The sequence below is a fragment of the Stegodyphus dumicola genome, chromosome 4 (genome assembly GCF_044657685.1).
Source record: "Stegodyphus dumicola isolate Sdum_Otavi_A_Nest chromosome 4, ASM4465768v1".
Classification (NCBI taxonomy): domain Eukaryota; kingdom Metazoa; phylum Arthropoda; class Arachnida; order Araneae; family Eresidae; genus Stegodyphus; species Stegodyphus dumicola.
The window spans coordinates 225,782,244-225,799,074 of NC_140771.1; the positions used below are offsets into that span (position 1 = coordinate 225,782,244).

Sequence of the window (16,831 nt, forward strand, 5' to 3'; positions counted from 1 at the left end):
TATTACTCAAAAAAAAAAAAAAAAAAAAAAAAGAGAAGAGAAACCCTCTTACCCAATTTTGCATGTTACTGTATATTTCAGTCTTTATAAACAAAAGCAATGAGAAATTGGTCTATGTCATTATTTCCATAATTACTTTCCTTGTAGCTATAATGAAGCATAGATATTTCTGACAGTTACTTCTCTCCACAGAAAGAAAACCACGCTTGTACAGCATTATGTTCTGGGCTGTTTCAATAGTTTTAACACAGATCTGGGAAAAAAAGCCTGCTGTAATTTTAATCAATTTTATTTTAAGAAATGTTATTTCTGCATTACATCAACGATTGCTATTATTATTTTGCATTGTTTCTGGTTCACCTTCATAAACACTTTGATTTAAAAGTGTCGAATTTAAGCAATATGAATCAAAGTCTTTTTCATTATGTAATGGTTGTGTAACGAATTACATAAAGTAGGCTTATAGATTAATACAGGTTTTAATTAAAATTGCTATACTTGTAATGCAAGGCGGTGGTCACCAAATATATTTCAACTGTTCATTTGCTATTGACATACGTAGTTCATATAGATTTAGCATAAATTCATTGCAAATGGATTGTAATATACTGTTCATTTGGAGACCAGAAAAGCACTCTCATACATTACACCAGTCAGGGCTGTCTTAGAGCGTGAGACTCTTATGCTCTACCCGGGTCTCCATTCTAATCCATTTATATTTTATTTCTTTGTGGGGCTATTCTAGGGCCTCCAGGATACATGGTTTGCCCAGAGGCCCACAGTGCTGTTAAGACGGCACAGACAGCAGTCATTACAATTTAATTGAATTCAAAACTAGCGTTGGCACAATAAATCTACTATTTCTGCATGTGTCAAAGTAAAATTTAACATATAAATTTATCTCAAGTTTTGTTTGAAAATCTGGAAATTTTTCATAATTTGTTAATTTTTAATTTATATTGAAAGAAAGTTATTGGGAGTTAATTAAACAAATTAAAATTATTTGAAATATATGCCAGTCCGAAAATTTAATATTTAGCTAGTACCTTTGTATACGTGGAATTATAGCTATTAATATGTTGAATTACAAAATGTAACCAACAAATTTCTTACACAGAGAAAATAAATACTTTTTTTTTTCCAATAATGTTATTATTGTTTGTTTTAGTAAATATTTGGTAGGTAAAATATAAAATTTAGTTTGAAATTTAATTTTGTTTTATATAAAAATTCTGGCGTGTCAGCTACTTTCAGATAGTTTATTGGGTTTGCATAAAATTTGAGTTTAAGACCACTGCTATAGGATATTATCATAAATATAGCCGAATCAAGGGGGCACGAGAAGCCAATAATTTTAGTTTCGTATGCTTCGAAGGAAATTCTTTACGCCACAAAACCTGTACTAAATAAGTACAGAAATTTTATCTAATAATATATAATTTTTTCATAAACTTAGAATCGACATACCCCCCTCCATTTGTTTCATTAGAAAAAGTGGGTTCTTGCCAAATTTCTGGCAACCGATTTGCCTTAATTGTTGAACTTTCCTTAATGTAAGGTTCTTTATTAGGTAAAGGAATGACTTGTTAATTGGATTTTTGTGTAAAACTATGTTTATGTTTTTTTAATATGAAAACATGTTACGAGACCAAAACTATCATCGTATGAAATCATACTCAGCGACTTAAAACCATGACACTACCGCCAGCCATTCAAAAGCTACTTAATTCCACAATCTTTCTGACTCTTCTTATGTATAGTATAATAACAGAAACATTACATCAGTTTTTAAATCTTATAAGTTTAATTTTCTCCATTTTCCGAATTCGTCTCTTTCAAACAGATCATTATAAGGTGTATGCATGTACATAGATACGTTTTTGTTTCCTAGATGATTGTACTGACCAGCCCATGTTGCTTCATCTGTTTTAAAATATATGGGAGACGAAAGATGGATGACCTGGCGAATTGCGTCAGCCGCTCTTTTGACTTCTAATTTGTTTGTATAATCACCAACATAACAACAAATTACTCCAGTTGTACTATTTGAAGTGCAGTATCTGTCACCTGCCCAAGCTGTGGAAGCTTTAGCGCCTATAATACCTGTATTCTGATAATTATTTAACACCAGGGATTCCATGTGCTGCCAAGCACGATCATGATCTGTAAGACCTGTTGTCCTGCACTTCTTTTGTATATCATGAAACAAAAGCCATTTTCCAACTTTATGAATTTTCTGATTATTCCTGTTGGGAACATGAGCATGAATCCACGGATGCTCTGTTTCACGAGTTGGTACATTGTGGTCCTTAGGAGCTCCTTGTTTTTTATCCATCACTGTAAAATAAAACACGAAATTAAAACATGCCATTGAAAAACTTTCTGCTTTGCATATAAGAAATATTTTGACTACACTTTTTACCATTCACAAATGTAATGATGAAAGGCATTTTTAATGTTCAATAATATTTTTCTAAAATTGTTACTTAAAACGACATAGCAAATTATAATATTATTCAGGTAGCACGCTGCGAAAAACAAACATATTAATTGCTCAACTTGATCAAACAAATCTTCAAACAGTTTAAAAGATATAAGACTTACACATTCAATATTTGCTTTTAATTTTTAAATATTACGAGTTTAAGCAATAATTTTATTAAATGCACAAAAGTTATAAAAGTATTGTAACATTCGGAAGATGGGAATTTACGAGCCAAACGATTTTTACTATAAACAGAATTGAATAATAGTCTTTTGAAGATATAGGACAAGGATCATAGTACAGAGGCTGTTCGCACATTTTTTAGACGATTTTGGTAAGCGGTAATAAAAAATCGTTTGTTGCAAAAGAAGTAACTGCAATTGTACTATGTTTTTAAGTCAAAATTATCGTCCGTGGCTTGAAAGTTTCGTTTTTATTCAAAATGGCGAATTTAACAAAGCAGTGGTTCGAAGGCTACATTTACGCTCTTTCCGAAGAGAAATATGCATACTCCGTTATCCAAAAACGATGTGAGAGTCATGGTTTTGTGATATCTAAAGCGTCGATAGGTAATATCATCAACAAGAAAGGAAAAAAACGTCAAATTGGAGCCTCAAGTGGAACAAAAATTCCAAACAAGTATCCAAGGAAAAAACGGACATCTTCGACTATTGCAAAGGTACGTTGTTTAATGTTAAAAGAAAATCCCCCTAGTCAAAGGACAGTTGCAAAATCATTAAAATGCTCGGTGTCTACTGCAAGCAAAATGATAAACGTTGATTTAAATCTTAAGAAAGCGAAAAAACGCAATGTGCATCGTCTTCTTCCAAAGCATATCGCTCAACGCAGGACACGCTGCAGAATTCTATGAGAAACACTTATCCAAAGAAAAATGGAAAACAATTGTCACAATAGATGAAACATGGGTGTATTTAAATGATTGTAACAAAACAAGAGCCATTTATTATCATAAAAGGGGAGAAAAAAATTTAAGTACATGGTTCAAAGGATTGAAAGAAAGTTTTTCTAAGGAATTCATGGTTGTTGCTGGTTTTTCTTTTATCATGGCAAGTTAAAAATAAAGAGAGTGCAAAAAAAAATGTCAAGATTAACTCCAAATACTATCAGGAACATATTTTATCGCCAATTTTTCTGAATGAAATACCATCGCTTTACCCACAGTGCCATCAATCTGTGAGACTCTTATCAGGACAAAGCTAGCGGTCACACATCTAAATCCACTGTAAATTTCCTAAAAGAAATGGAACAAAAAACTGGTATCAAGGCCATACCCTTCACTGATATCACTACTAAATCTCCCGATGTGTCACCTATGGATTTTTGTGCTTTCGGACTTTTAAAAACTGCATTATCCAAACGTTGTCCCAAAACCTTAACAGGACTCTGGAAAGCTGTTCGGGAGGAATGGGATAGAATGGCTTTTCTCCCGTTTCAAAAGGCATTATTATCCTGGAAATTGCGGTGTCGAAAGATAGTTCAGAATAAGGGATGTAACAAATAGAACATTTAAAACACAATAATTTTATGTAATTTAGTTTTGTGAATACAATATACATCGTCTAAAAAATGCGTGAACAGCTTCTATAAAATATAATAGTTTAATCATGTTTCTCAAACTTTTCTTTGCGTGGAACATTTTTTTTTTTTTTTTTTTAAAATTTCTAAAATTTTTAGGAAACACTACAGTCAGTTTGGGTTTTTAGTTGCAATTAATGAAAATTCAGATATATTAGTGTTGTGTGTTAATTCACAGAGCATAATGAATTTAATACTAATTCATAATGAATTTAATATTTGTGTACTAATTCTTAGTGAGTGAATTCTTATATTACCATTTAAACACAGTTTTCTCTTGAATTCTTTACATTTCTTAAAAGTTAGTCTAAAAGCAGGTGATTTCCCCCCCCCCATCACCCTCTGCGGGTCATAGGTCAGCGGACAGCCACGTATTCCCCCTTAACTTTCAACACTTCAGCACTATACACGTGTTTCGTTTATGGGAAAGAGACTGGAAACATTGATTGAAGTTTTGCATAGCATCTTTGGAGGGGTTAGACTTTTCTTTGAAAAATGGATGTAAGTTATTACCTTTTACTCGTTCGTTCTAGAGGGTTGAAGAAAATGATTCGAAAAGGTAGATATTAATCGAGATTTTAAAGTTGTTGCACGAAAGGCATGGGCGATTTTTTTTCACTTTACTAAAACTGAAAAAAAGGAGGGGGGAGATAGGTAAGGAAGTGATCTTGCCTTCTGTGGGCTTGTCTGGGTAAGTGGGTTTGGGCAACACCTCCTTACAGAAGCGAATGTGGCGTAAGAGCGAAAAACATGATATTTAATTAATAAATTTAACACTCAAAACATTAATAATAAAAAGAAAAAAATGTTTTGCAAGCTCTGTTACTAAGAAAGCAGTGCATTGATATGATAAACTGAGAAAAGACTGAACAAAAAAATGGAAAAATGTATACCAACACTTCATCGGAAATTCTTAACACATGAAGCTTTGAAAATGTTTGTAATTTTGCTATTGAAGTGTATATAGCGTTAGTGAAAATTATGCTCAATAATAAAGCTAAAAAGATGGGTTACTAGAAGACTGAGAGAATCAGTGACAAACTGTAAAAAAGAAAACCTTAACAAACCCTTTTGAGCGACAGTTAAAATCTGAGCTCTTTCATATTTTTAGACTAAAGGGGCGATAGCTCAGAAGAGCTGTTGTTCTGAAAACGGCATTATGTGGCGTTTCACTATAAACGGTGAATCACAGTTTAAATTGTTGCCAAAAGCATTATTGTTTTGTATTATATTTAAAGAAATTAAATAATAAAGAACATGCATGTATGTATGTTTTTCGCATTGTGAAAAAACGACGGTACCAGACTTCAAATGTTGAATAACGTAATCCTGAATTTTGAATTAGTTTTATCATTTATTTCATATTTTGCAAAACTTTAAGTAATTTTTGATTAACAAACTCGGCGACTTCACGAAACGAAAGCGAGCAATCAGGGGCGTAGCTAGAGGGGGCAAGGGGGGACATCTGTTCCCGGGCGCAGAATCCAAGGGGCGCCAAATTGATGTTACGACATTTTATAATTAAATGTTTTCCATTCTTGACAAGCAGTAGGGGGCGCGAAATCTTCAGTTGATCCTGGGCGCTGAAAACCCTAGCTACGACTCTGCGAGCAATAGCAACACTGTACGAAAAAATAAAATTTATTTCAAGCGCGCGAGACTGTTTGTCGGAAATTCTAAAGCTATGTTGTTTGTGATATTGCTGATGAATTTAATTTTATGTGGTTTAAGTGAGAAAAACATGATATTTAATCAATAAAGGTAACACACAAAACGTTAAAAAAAGTCCCTTTGGGTATGACATAAAACCTGAAAAGTTTTTGATTTTTATTTCGTCTTTCCATTATTAACATTTTTTATGTTAACTTTATTTATTAAATACAACGTTCTTCGCACTCACGCCACATAAAATTCAATTCAACTGCAAAATAACAAAATATTTAAAAACAGCATATCTTTAGAATTTCGGACAGTCTCAGGCACTGTAAATAAAAATTTCTTATTCTGTACAGTGTTGCCACTGCCCGCTTTTGTCAATCAAAAATCGATTAAAGTTTTACAAAATAGTTAACATAAAATTCGAAATTCAAAATTTGGGCTTGCAGGTGCATATGCTCGGGTGAAGTACAACATTATTCAAAATTTAATGGTTTTAGGTACTGCCTTTTTTTACAGCGCGAGAACATACATATGTACCTGCAGATCCTAGATCATTTGATTTCTCTAAAGATAATATACCGCAATATTATTTGGCGGCAACAATTTGAAAAGTGATTCGACGTTTATCGACGACGAAAAATCTGACTAATAGCCCATTTGGGATAAAAATAAAAGGAAAAAAAAAAAAAGCAGAAACTATTTTTAAAAAATCAACGTCTGCTTAAAAAACGATTTTTGCTCAATTGCATTTAGAGTTGAACTTTTTTTTTCACCCGTATTTCATAAAAATATATACATCCAAACGGACTGGGAAAAAGGACATGTTTCTATTAAATAAAATTATATATGTAATAAAGAAAGCATGAAATTCGGTAAAACATACCTATTGCCAAGTCATATCTTGTTGCTGAACTTTAGTTTTGATGAAGACGTTGATGTAGAGATACAAGTACAAGAGAAAAAGGGAAAAGTGCAAAATCGCCCACTGCTTGGCGCGTTTTTAAGAATTGCACATACTCGGTGTACATGTACACATCGACCTATTTTCACTGAAAAAAAATCCTAGAATTGCACAAAAATGGCATTGCGCATTCCTTTGACTTTATCCATGTACACATTAACCTATTTTCACTTAAAAAGGTCAAAGAAAATTGACAAAAATCCAATTCTTCTTACTCTTGTAAAAAGCGCCAAACAAATAAGTGGGCGACTTCAGCCCACTTATTATAATGTGCACTTCAGCCGAGGAAAATTCTATGCAAATACATAGTGTTAAAACATTTTTTTCCTATTATTTGTAATTAATGATATAAATGATAATAAAGCTTCTTACGAAATATTATAAGTACACCTTTTTTTTCACTTTGTTTTACAGTGATAAGTAATGCATTATTATGATACCAAGCATAAATAAAAGATCGCATGCCACGTGGAAAGCAATTTTTTAAACTACTTCGAAGGAATGTTTTGGAGCTATTTATCATTTTCATTTCACGGATTTCACTTCTTGGCAAACAAAAGTACTGCCATTTGAATGAAATATTCACTGCGAGCCTTATATGCTAGCGATACACATAAATCAATGCACAGCTGCATCTTAAATAATAAAGTCTTCGTTTTATTAAATAAGTACAAAATTTACCACGTGGCATTACATTACGATGAAATAATACAACAGCAAATTTTTTTTTTGTACTATATTTTGGCTTTGGCTATTTTGATAGTAAATCTATGGTTGTTCTATGGCTACTTCCTTTTAATGGAATCACAATAAAATATATATATATAAATAAATAAAAGCAATTATGTTGCTGAAGTACCATGATATAATGCGTTGGAAACAGATTTTATTAGTTATTTTAATCGTGTAAGCGTTACTAATCTTACTAGGAAATATATATACTACTTTTAATGATTCAATTTACTATAACTGATAATTTACACAATTACTACTAAAATGTAAGCAAAGATGGCAGATAAATTACGAATTTTATACTCCGCGCACGGCTGGCAATTTGAGCTGTGTGACTGATAAATGAAAGAAAACCGATCTTGTAATGTAATGTAAGAATTACTTTAGATGTGAAATATTTGACTACAGATATTGCTCAACAAGGAAAAGATACGTTGGTCACAAAATATAATTTTGAAACTATCTTACTATATTGCGCTAAATCATTTCAGGTCACTATAAGCAACCATTTTAAATCAGAATACAACTGAAATAATATGGGATAATAATAATAAAAAAGAGAAAATAATAATAATAAAAAAGTATTTAAGGATACCTTGAAATATTAAGACAGTATACAATAAAACTTACCTTGCCACCACTAACGAATGATGCAAATGAGACTATGAAGGCTCTGTTAAAGCAACTCTTCAAAAATCGTTTGAAGATCACAAAATATCACAAACTTCACCAACCGCTGAGTTACCACGTTTGACGAATTTGTAGCCAAACGAGTCATGTCTGTACCTGCTATGATCATGCTTGGCTCCTATTGGCTGGTGTAAATTATACGTAACACATGCGCCTACGCATGGTCGCTTCGAATCAGGACTTGCATTATTATGATACCAAGTTGCTTGTTATCTATATCTTGTGGTCGCTTGTTATCTATTTTTAGTCACATGGATTCAAGTGTAAATACTCCCCCCCGGCCCATTCTAATTCTTTGTATGTACGCTTTTATAGCTTATTTCTTTCAAGGTCACTCATACTAACCTGATTCAGAGTTATTTTTATGGCAAGTTTACAAGACTGACCTCGAATTTTTAAAATATTCGAGAATAATAAACATTTTGAGCCAATATAAAAGTAACCCATTTTCTGTAATTTCTAAACACACAATAATACAACCTGCAAAAAAATTAAGTCGTAAAATATTTTTATTTACTTACTTATTTATTATTTTTTATGATTCTTACTTTTCTAATGTGTTGTTAAAAGCTTTTTAAAACAATTTTTACATTTTAAGATAAATTTAGATAAATTTTAAGATAAATTGATCAATAAAATATATGTTTCTTCCGATTATGGAATTGCCATTTTTTATTGCTAGATATCGCAAGGATTCAAAATTAACATAAGAAGAATACAAATTACGTCTCATTATTATTAATTATATAACCTCTTAATTAATTCTATAATTTCTCAAAGACAAATAAAATTATGAAGATGTAGTTCATCTAATGATCGCAAATTTATATGCGTGTTTGTACAAGGCAAAAGTATAAATTCTAATAATTCTGGATCTTTTATTTATTTATTTATTTATACATTTTTGATTATAAATTTTCGTTTAAAATTTAAATGTGTATCTGTCTGTAACACTACCTGTACACAGTTCTTAAAACAGACGGGTAAGTTTGCTAATATGAAGAACTGGTATGTGTTTGATTGACTAAATAGGCTGTAGAAATTTTAACTTATAGCGCGTGCCTAAAATTTTAAATTTCGCATTTTTTTCTGTAAAATGTATCAATCATATAATCTAAATAGCCACAATGCAAAATTTGGCCATAATCATTTGATTCACTTTCCAGTTTACGAAGTTTCTGAATGCAAATAAATTTTCTACTTCTAATTTTTGAGAACTTTTGTTAAATAAATTTAACCTTGGTCTTTGCGAATTATTTGAGTTAAATATCATGAATTTTTCCCAGAAATAAAACTTAACGGGGATTTATGTCTTATATAAGTACCAGCAGTAATTGTAACATTAAGAGTGGAACTTAGATACAGTAATTTTGAAAGTATCTGCATCAACTCTGTTACAGTCAATCTTTATCAGCACTAAGACGAATCAATGGTTGACTTATGCATAATGCTGCATTATGAATAATTCAACCATTGATTAACCAAACAAAACTGAATTATGAATTTCCAAGTAACCTGTTTGTAAATTTTATCTGAAAAGAATTTCAATTCAGACTAAAAACTAGAGCATTTTAATTTTGTATTATATGAATTTCATTATTTCATATGCATTCGTAGCAATATTGATATACAAATACTGTAGCCAAATTTCGAATATATATAATGTTGTCTTCTATTTATTAATATAATTTCAACAAATTTGATGGGAAGCAACATGCACTTTATGAAACTGCCCTTTATGGCAGGGTTTTCATCTTAAAAAAATGTAAGTCTGTTTTCTGTAAAATTAGGAGAAAATTTAAGATTTCGTGTAATACATTTAAAAAAAATCAAAATAAGGAAGGAATAATGTATATTACTATTTAATAAATAAAGTGGTAATGAGTTAATACTTTAAGTTTCAAAGTATGAAAGGAGATTAGAAATCGGACACGTACATCTCGATTATTACAACGTCATATTATCTAATGTACAGCCCTCTAACATTGCAATCGTAAACAAAAGAAAATCCTATTAGTTTCTGTAATTCCTAATCTGTTACTTTGTAATGTACCTCGTATCTTTTAATTTTCAGAATTTCGCTCAGCAAAAGAACACAAGTCAATTTTGCATCTGCTGGTGTATTGAGCTGTTTTCCAAATGAAATGTTCGATTATAAGGACGACTGAAAAGGAAGGGAATGAAAAGAACAGCAAGTCATTTCATACCACGTTTGTAAAAACGATTACCTCCGGAACAGGCAGGGATGAAGTTTTCCACTGCTTGAAAAATTGATACTTAACCACTTCTTGGCTAAAATATGGCGCTCAGGTACCGGAAAAAAATGGTAATCTGAGGAGGAAATGTCAAAAGAAATAGAAAATAAAGGGTGAATTTCTTATGTGGTTAGGCGTTATCTTGAAGCAATAGGACACCATGTCTCTTCACAAGTACTGATTGATCAAGGCACAATTTGTCTTGCATTTGCCTCATATCTGTACAATATGGAGCTATATTTATCGTTTCACTTCATGGAAGGAATGAGTAGAATAACATCAGCAAAAGATCTTAATAAAACAAAACAGCATTTTATTTGGATGCAAAAGTGCTTTCGGAGACATTTCTCATTTCTCTTTCACAATCAGTCTGGCGAAAGTAAGCAGTTGTAGAATATCCGTTTCTCATCCAGAGTCACAATTCAGTGCAAGAAACTTTCTTTTTTACTTTTTCTAAACTCCGTGCTTTCTTTTCTTCAGTAAGTTTATAAGGCACTTTACTGATACGATAATTATAAAGTAGCTTGAAATAGTGGGAAAATGCTTATTTTTGTGTCTGAATGATCTCTCATACAGTTTACCATGGATATGATTCGATTAAATCTCTTAATTTATTCCAATCAACGGAGGAAAGACGATAGCAATGTAATTTATATTGCAGCCTCAAATCCCCTGAGGGAAACTTGTAGACCAACAACGAATAGACGCCTCATCGAGTTGCTTCTCCACCAAATACTTTATTAATTTTTTTTTCTTATATTAATAAAGCATTCGGTGCAAACTGAATGGTTTCAGTGTTCAAAGTGGGAAATACTGCGCCGGCTGCAGAATTTCCCAGTTTTAACAGGTTAACTTTTGAAGGTACCTTGCTGATTGGGTGGCATGATTGATTAAATGTCGGTAGTGTTCAAAGTTTAATGCTTATTGAACGAAATGAATTCTGTAACTGCATCGCCCACATTGTTACACGAAAAAAAAAAAAAAAAAAAAAAAAAAAAAAAAATTGCCTAAACATCAGCGCGTGTTTTTTTTCCGCAAGCAGTAGAAACCTGACGTCATTCAGCGGCCATTTCACCTGCAGCAACCCAATAGTTGGTATTTCATCAGATCCATCTGTACTTTTTCCGTGCCTAGCTTTCTCTTTTGCATTCTACTCTTTTATCCAAATGAAAATATACGTTATTTACTTAATCCAATTTTTTGACGTAAAGTGTTTTATAAGGTATTTCTCCCGCCTTCGTGGTGTAGTGGTCTGCGCGCTGGGCCGGTATTCCAGAGGTTCGATTCCCGGCGAAGTTGTTGCTAATTTTTCACCTCTCTTATTCGAAAATTAAATCCTAATGTCTCTACAGTGGCGCCCGATCTAAAAGGGTTGTGGATGATGACTCTCCACACCCAGGATTTGGCGATTGGGTCCCCTATAAACCCCAGTCATCCTTCAAAAGGGGGAGTATATAAGGTATTTCTCCCACCTTCCTAGCGTGCCTTCGTGGTGTAGTGGTTCTGCACGTTGGTTCGATTCCCCGCGAAGGCGTTTGCTAATTTTTACCTTGCCTGCTTTCAAAAGATACCTAATGTCTCCCCAGTTTTTTTAAAAAGAATTTCATATTCCCCATTTCATAGCATAGGGAAATAAAAAAATAGTTTATTATTATTTCAGACCAAATGAATTTTATTGAAAACTTAGTTTCCAATTAATTTATGCAAGCTGTATTACATCGAAATTGTGACATTATTCCGATTTGCTGGTTACGGTTTCTTATTTTATTATTTTTTTTTTAAGCTAACATCTGTGTTTGAATAATTAAAAGATTAATTTTCATCACAGAGACTTGAAAAATTCTGAAGCATAAATAAATTTATAAATTTATGATTTAATTTTATGTTGAGTTTTCGCTTATATTGCTTATTACGAAAATTAAAAATGCAAAGCTAAAATATAATCATTCTATAGTTGCATAGCGAATTTTAAATCTGCGTCATGCTCTTAAGAAGTAAATTATTTCGAATTTTCTATCAGTTAATTGTATGATGCACCCCCCCCCCCCGAAAAAAATAGAGAATCATTATTCGATAAATTTTATTGGATCATATAGTTTACAAGAAGACGATAACCATCATTAAAATCAATACAAAGCTATCATAAAATCGTGTTTTAATTGGCAGTGGAATTGCAAAGTCTTCGAAAATGTGCTCATTGTGTTTACATGAAATATTAAAATAACACTCATTTCACACATAATGCATATTTAAATTCTTAATGAAAGAGCCAGAAAACCTACGTACACCATTAAGTCCTCGAAGAACTTTTAATCGACAGTTGAGTTGAATAATTAATTAGTCTTTGCACCTATTTAGATCATAAATATTTTTATCGATTACTGCTCTTCGGTGAGGAAGGACACAATAGGCACACAACTTAATTTCTTGGGATTTTCTAGTATTAACTTTAACCATTTTAGTTCACAAGAAAGATGATTATTATTATTTGCAATTTTATACTCTGATGAATGTTTTTATTATTATTAGATCGTTCCTCCCTCACGTTCATAAATATCTTTCTAATTTGACTCAAAAGATTTGAACAAGTCAATTAAAGTTTTTCATTACATATAACTTTTCTTGGAAGCATAACGCAGCAATTTATTGAGAACCTTAACAGGAGCTAAGTAGGGTACGGTTGCGTGGATCGTGTCCCCTAAGAAAAAATAGGTATAAATCATAGGATCTATAAAAACAATAAAAATTCTGCTTGGTAATAATATCTTGTGTTGTCGCTGCTGATATTTATTACAATGAAATACCATAAAATCTATTTTCTTGGATAAAATTAGTAAAATTTATGAACACGAACTTAATACGACTTAGACAGCCAGTTTTCTGAGTCGTACCCCGTATAGTTTAAGTCATACTACGTTTAAAATTAGGCAATTATAATAAAACTTTCTGTTTGTCAATTAATTTTCTTACACAATTAATTACAACAATGATCACAAAGATATTTTTTCATTTTCTTGTCAACTCCAGCCACATAAGTCGTGTACCCATCCTTCGCATTTTAGACACTGAATCATGTTCCCTTTGCGGTCATCTCACAAATATTACACATGTGAAACAATATGACTGACTGAAGGTAACTCGTTTTCCTGGAGGAGGCCCAGTTGGTGTGATATTACACCTGATATTTGAAAGGTACGACTTAGCGGTGGGACGATTTGCGCAACCCTACCTTTCCGCAGCATGTATCATGGTTTTCTTTCTGTACAAGGAATAACTTTTTTTTGGAACTGACTTTTTTTATTTTTTAGAGTTTGTTTTTGTTCTCTATGTTATGGATCATAACATTTAATTTATTTGTGAAATTTAGGAAAAATAATTTTTCAGTATAGGGTTTTTAAAAGATTTCAGTAACATAAGGTCTCTTGAACACAGATCAGAGGCTTAAAGTTCTAGACAGATAGAGTTTTGGCCACATGACATGATTTAAAAAAATATGTTATATTTTCAATATTACAGGGAGTCTATAGGGGAAAAGGACAATTAAAAATTTTGTATCAAGCCGAATTATTAGAATTTCTGTCTTCCAAATCCAAAAATACCGCAGACGACATTAATCAAAATTTTCTAGAGCCGTGCACAGTTATTACTAAAGACATTTCAAAAATTGGGTTTACAAAGATAAATTTCTGAAAGAAATCTTTTACCTGAGACCATGAATACATCAGCATGAAAATTTTAATTTAATATTTTCCTCGTTTGCTTTCATCAAAAAGACTGGATTTCTATGTTTTGTTTTCACTGTCAGCTTTGCGTTTTGCAGAACCCTTTGTTTTAAATAAATGTGTTTTTTTAAAGACAAGATTAGACTTGCCAACTGTAATTTTATAGAAGTAACAGGAAGAATTTAAATTTTGTATATCCTTACGGAAAGGTGTCACCTTGAACTATACTGTCATAGTCTGAAAGTAAACATTATTTCATTCATTTCTTAAGGTTCATTCTTTCTATGCTATCAATCATTTAATACATTTAATCATGTAAATTCTTGGAAACACTCTAGTTACCAATGTAAGTGAAGCATCAATATACACATCTTATATGTCCACATTTTTCCATTTTCCGGATTCATCTCTCTCGAACAGATCGTTAGAGGGTTTGTGTATGTACTTAGATACGTGTTTGTTACCTATATGACTATACAGACCTTCAAATATAGCTTCATTCGTTTTCAAAATATATGGGATACAAAAGATGGATGACTTGGCGAATTGCGTCAGTCGCTTTTTTGACTTCTAATTTATTTGTATAATCGGCAACGTAACAACAAATTACTCCTTTTTTGTTCTTTCTTGCACAATAGCCACCTTCCCAAGCTGTGGAGGCTTTAGCCCCTATTATATCTGTACTCTGATAATGATTTAATACCAGAGATTCGATGTGTTGCCAAGCAACATCATGATCTGTAAGACATGTTGTCTCGCACTTCTTTTGATCATTATGAAATAAAAGCTATTTTCCAACTTTAGTGTGATCAATTTCCATATCATGCCACGGTATGACAAAAAGTTATATGCGCGTCTTCACTGTGGAGCATACGGCCGTGTGTTAACTTTAAGATCTCAAGTTCTGAGATCAGAAAATTACAAGCAACAAATTTTCTGTCTCAGAACTTGAGATCTTAAAGTTAACACACGGACGTATATGTTTATCTTCTTGTATTTCCATGAAGTTAGTTCTATAAATCTTTCCAAGATATTGAAGCAAGTTGTTTTAGTTGGTACCTGAAATTTGCGCGAGGACACGGGATGATGATTTCGGTACCATTTTGATTAATAGCTGCTTCTTTGGCTAATTCATCTGCCTGTTCATTACCAAAATGGCCACTATGTTCTTTGATACATGAAATTTGAATTTTGTAGTTTGGAATTTTGCCAAGAAGGGAATTTATGTCGGATATCAATGGAGAGGAAGGTAAGGGATTCTTAATCGCTAGAATAGCTGCTTGATAGTTAGAATTTATGCTAAATTCGTTGAGATTTTTTAGAATGGCTATTTCAATCGATGCTTTTATGGCTGACAATTCCGCTTGGAATACACTATTATTATTATGAAGATGGCCTTTCCATTTGATGATATTTGAAGGGGTAATTTGAAAATAGACTGCAGAACCAACTTTTCCTTCCATTTTTGATCCATCAGTATAAGCAATTGGAAATAAACTACTTGAATTTTCTTCAGACATGGGAAATTTTATATTGCTGAAGCGAATCGCTGGATGGATAAAGATTGGGGTTAATTTTCTTTTCATAGTTGGATGGCCGAAAGGTATGGTTGTTAAATATGGCTGCTTACTTAAGTTGAAGGACTTTCATATAGACACCTTCCATTTCAGCACTGATTGATAGTGAAAGAGTACCAGCTAGAGTATTAAGTGCTATATTTGAAGTTGTGCTATATCCCCGTGTAATGCAAAGAGTTATCAGGATCAACGTTCCTTCTAACCTTCTTCGGGAACATGCAAGGACCTGACTCGGAACAGAGAGCTTACTAAAGCTATGTTCAAAACTGTGGGAAGTAAACAGGATACACAAGAAGGGTATACAAAACCCTTTATTTTTCTCTATTTACAATGACTTCCGTACTTCGGAATACACCGACCCGCTACTTGAGGTCAAAACGTAAAAGTATAAAAATAAAACTAAACTCTAATTTAACTTTAGAATAATAAACGTGGAAGATTGGCCTTATATTAACAGGAAGCGTATGTAGTACAGAGAACTGTGAACACTGCAATACGTTTAAATTTATCAAGAGGATTAAAACCTCCGGCCTGGAAGGCAACCAGCAACTGTGTAACTTCTAAGGTAAGCGGCCTGCTTCGACTCACTGCTTCCTCTCTGTCGCTTGGCAAAAAGCCACAACTTAAATACTTGGCGTTCGCCAGACAAACTTTGCATAAAAACCTTAACGCTTATAATTCTGGCCGGAAGTAGAAAATAAGAAGTGATAGTAAAGATTTAAAATAAAATAAACGTTAGTAAAACTTAAGATCCTTACATACTTCCGCCAGAGTTAATTAGTTTGAAACTGAGGTCTAAAACGACCTTGTTGAAAACTTTTAGCTCTAGAATCTAACGCGAGGCCAATCTTTTACAAACATTTTTTCGCTAGAAACTAGAAATTTAAAAGAAAGAAATTTGTTTTTACAATAGCAGCTCCCAGGATACACAATTTTTTTTCATCTGTACTGCATCCAAACAGGAGCTCTTATTCAAATCTGGTTCCTTCCAGAGATCTGGAAGGAAAACTAGTTTAATGAAATGTTACACAATGAAATGGCAAGTAACATGTATAATTATATTTCTCTTAACATTCTTATTTCATTCATGACTATTTTAATTATCTCTCCCCGTGCTCTCCGACATGTGTTGTAAAAGAACACCAAACACGAAT

General features: G+C 32.4%; 1 protein-coding gene across 2 annotated transcripts; it reads right to left on the reverse strand.

Moving 5' to 3' along the window:
• LOC146997833 (uncharacterized) lies at positions 1-8,254 on the reverse strand. 2 transcript variants are annotated; one of them, XM_035353843.2, is made up of 2 exons: positions 8,064-8,254; positions 1-2,337 (listed from the first exon to the last, which is right to left on the reverse strand). In XM_035353843.2, the coding sequence occupies exon 2, from the start codon at positions 2,333-2,335 to the stop codon at positions 1,796-1,798; it is 540 nt and encodes a 179-aa protein (XP_035209734.1). In that variant the 5' UTR covers positions 2,336-2,337; positions 8,064-8,254; the 3' UTR covers positions 1-1,795. The 2 variants fall into 2 exon arrangements, with proteins under 2 accessions (XP_035209734.1, XP_085672177.1); XM_085816051.1 differs by lacking the exon at positions 8,064-8,254 and adding an exon at positions 6,624-6,749.
• Positions 8,255-16,831: the final 8,577 nt, after the last annotated feature.

What these genes read in the sequence shown, in the direction of transcription:
- LOC146997833 (XM_035353843.2), bottom strand. Translation starts at nt 2,335, where the DNA reads ATGGATAAAAAACAAGGAGCTCCTAAGGACCACAATGTACCAACTCGT.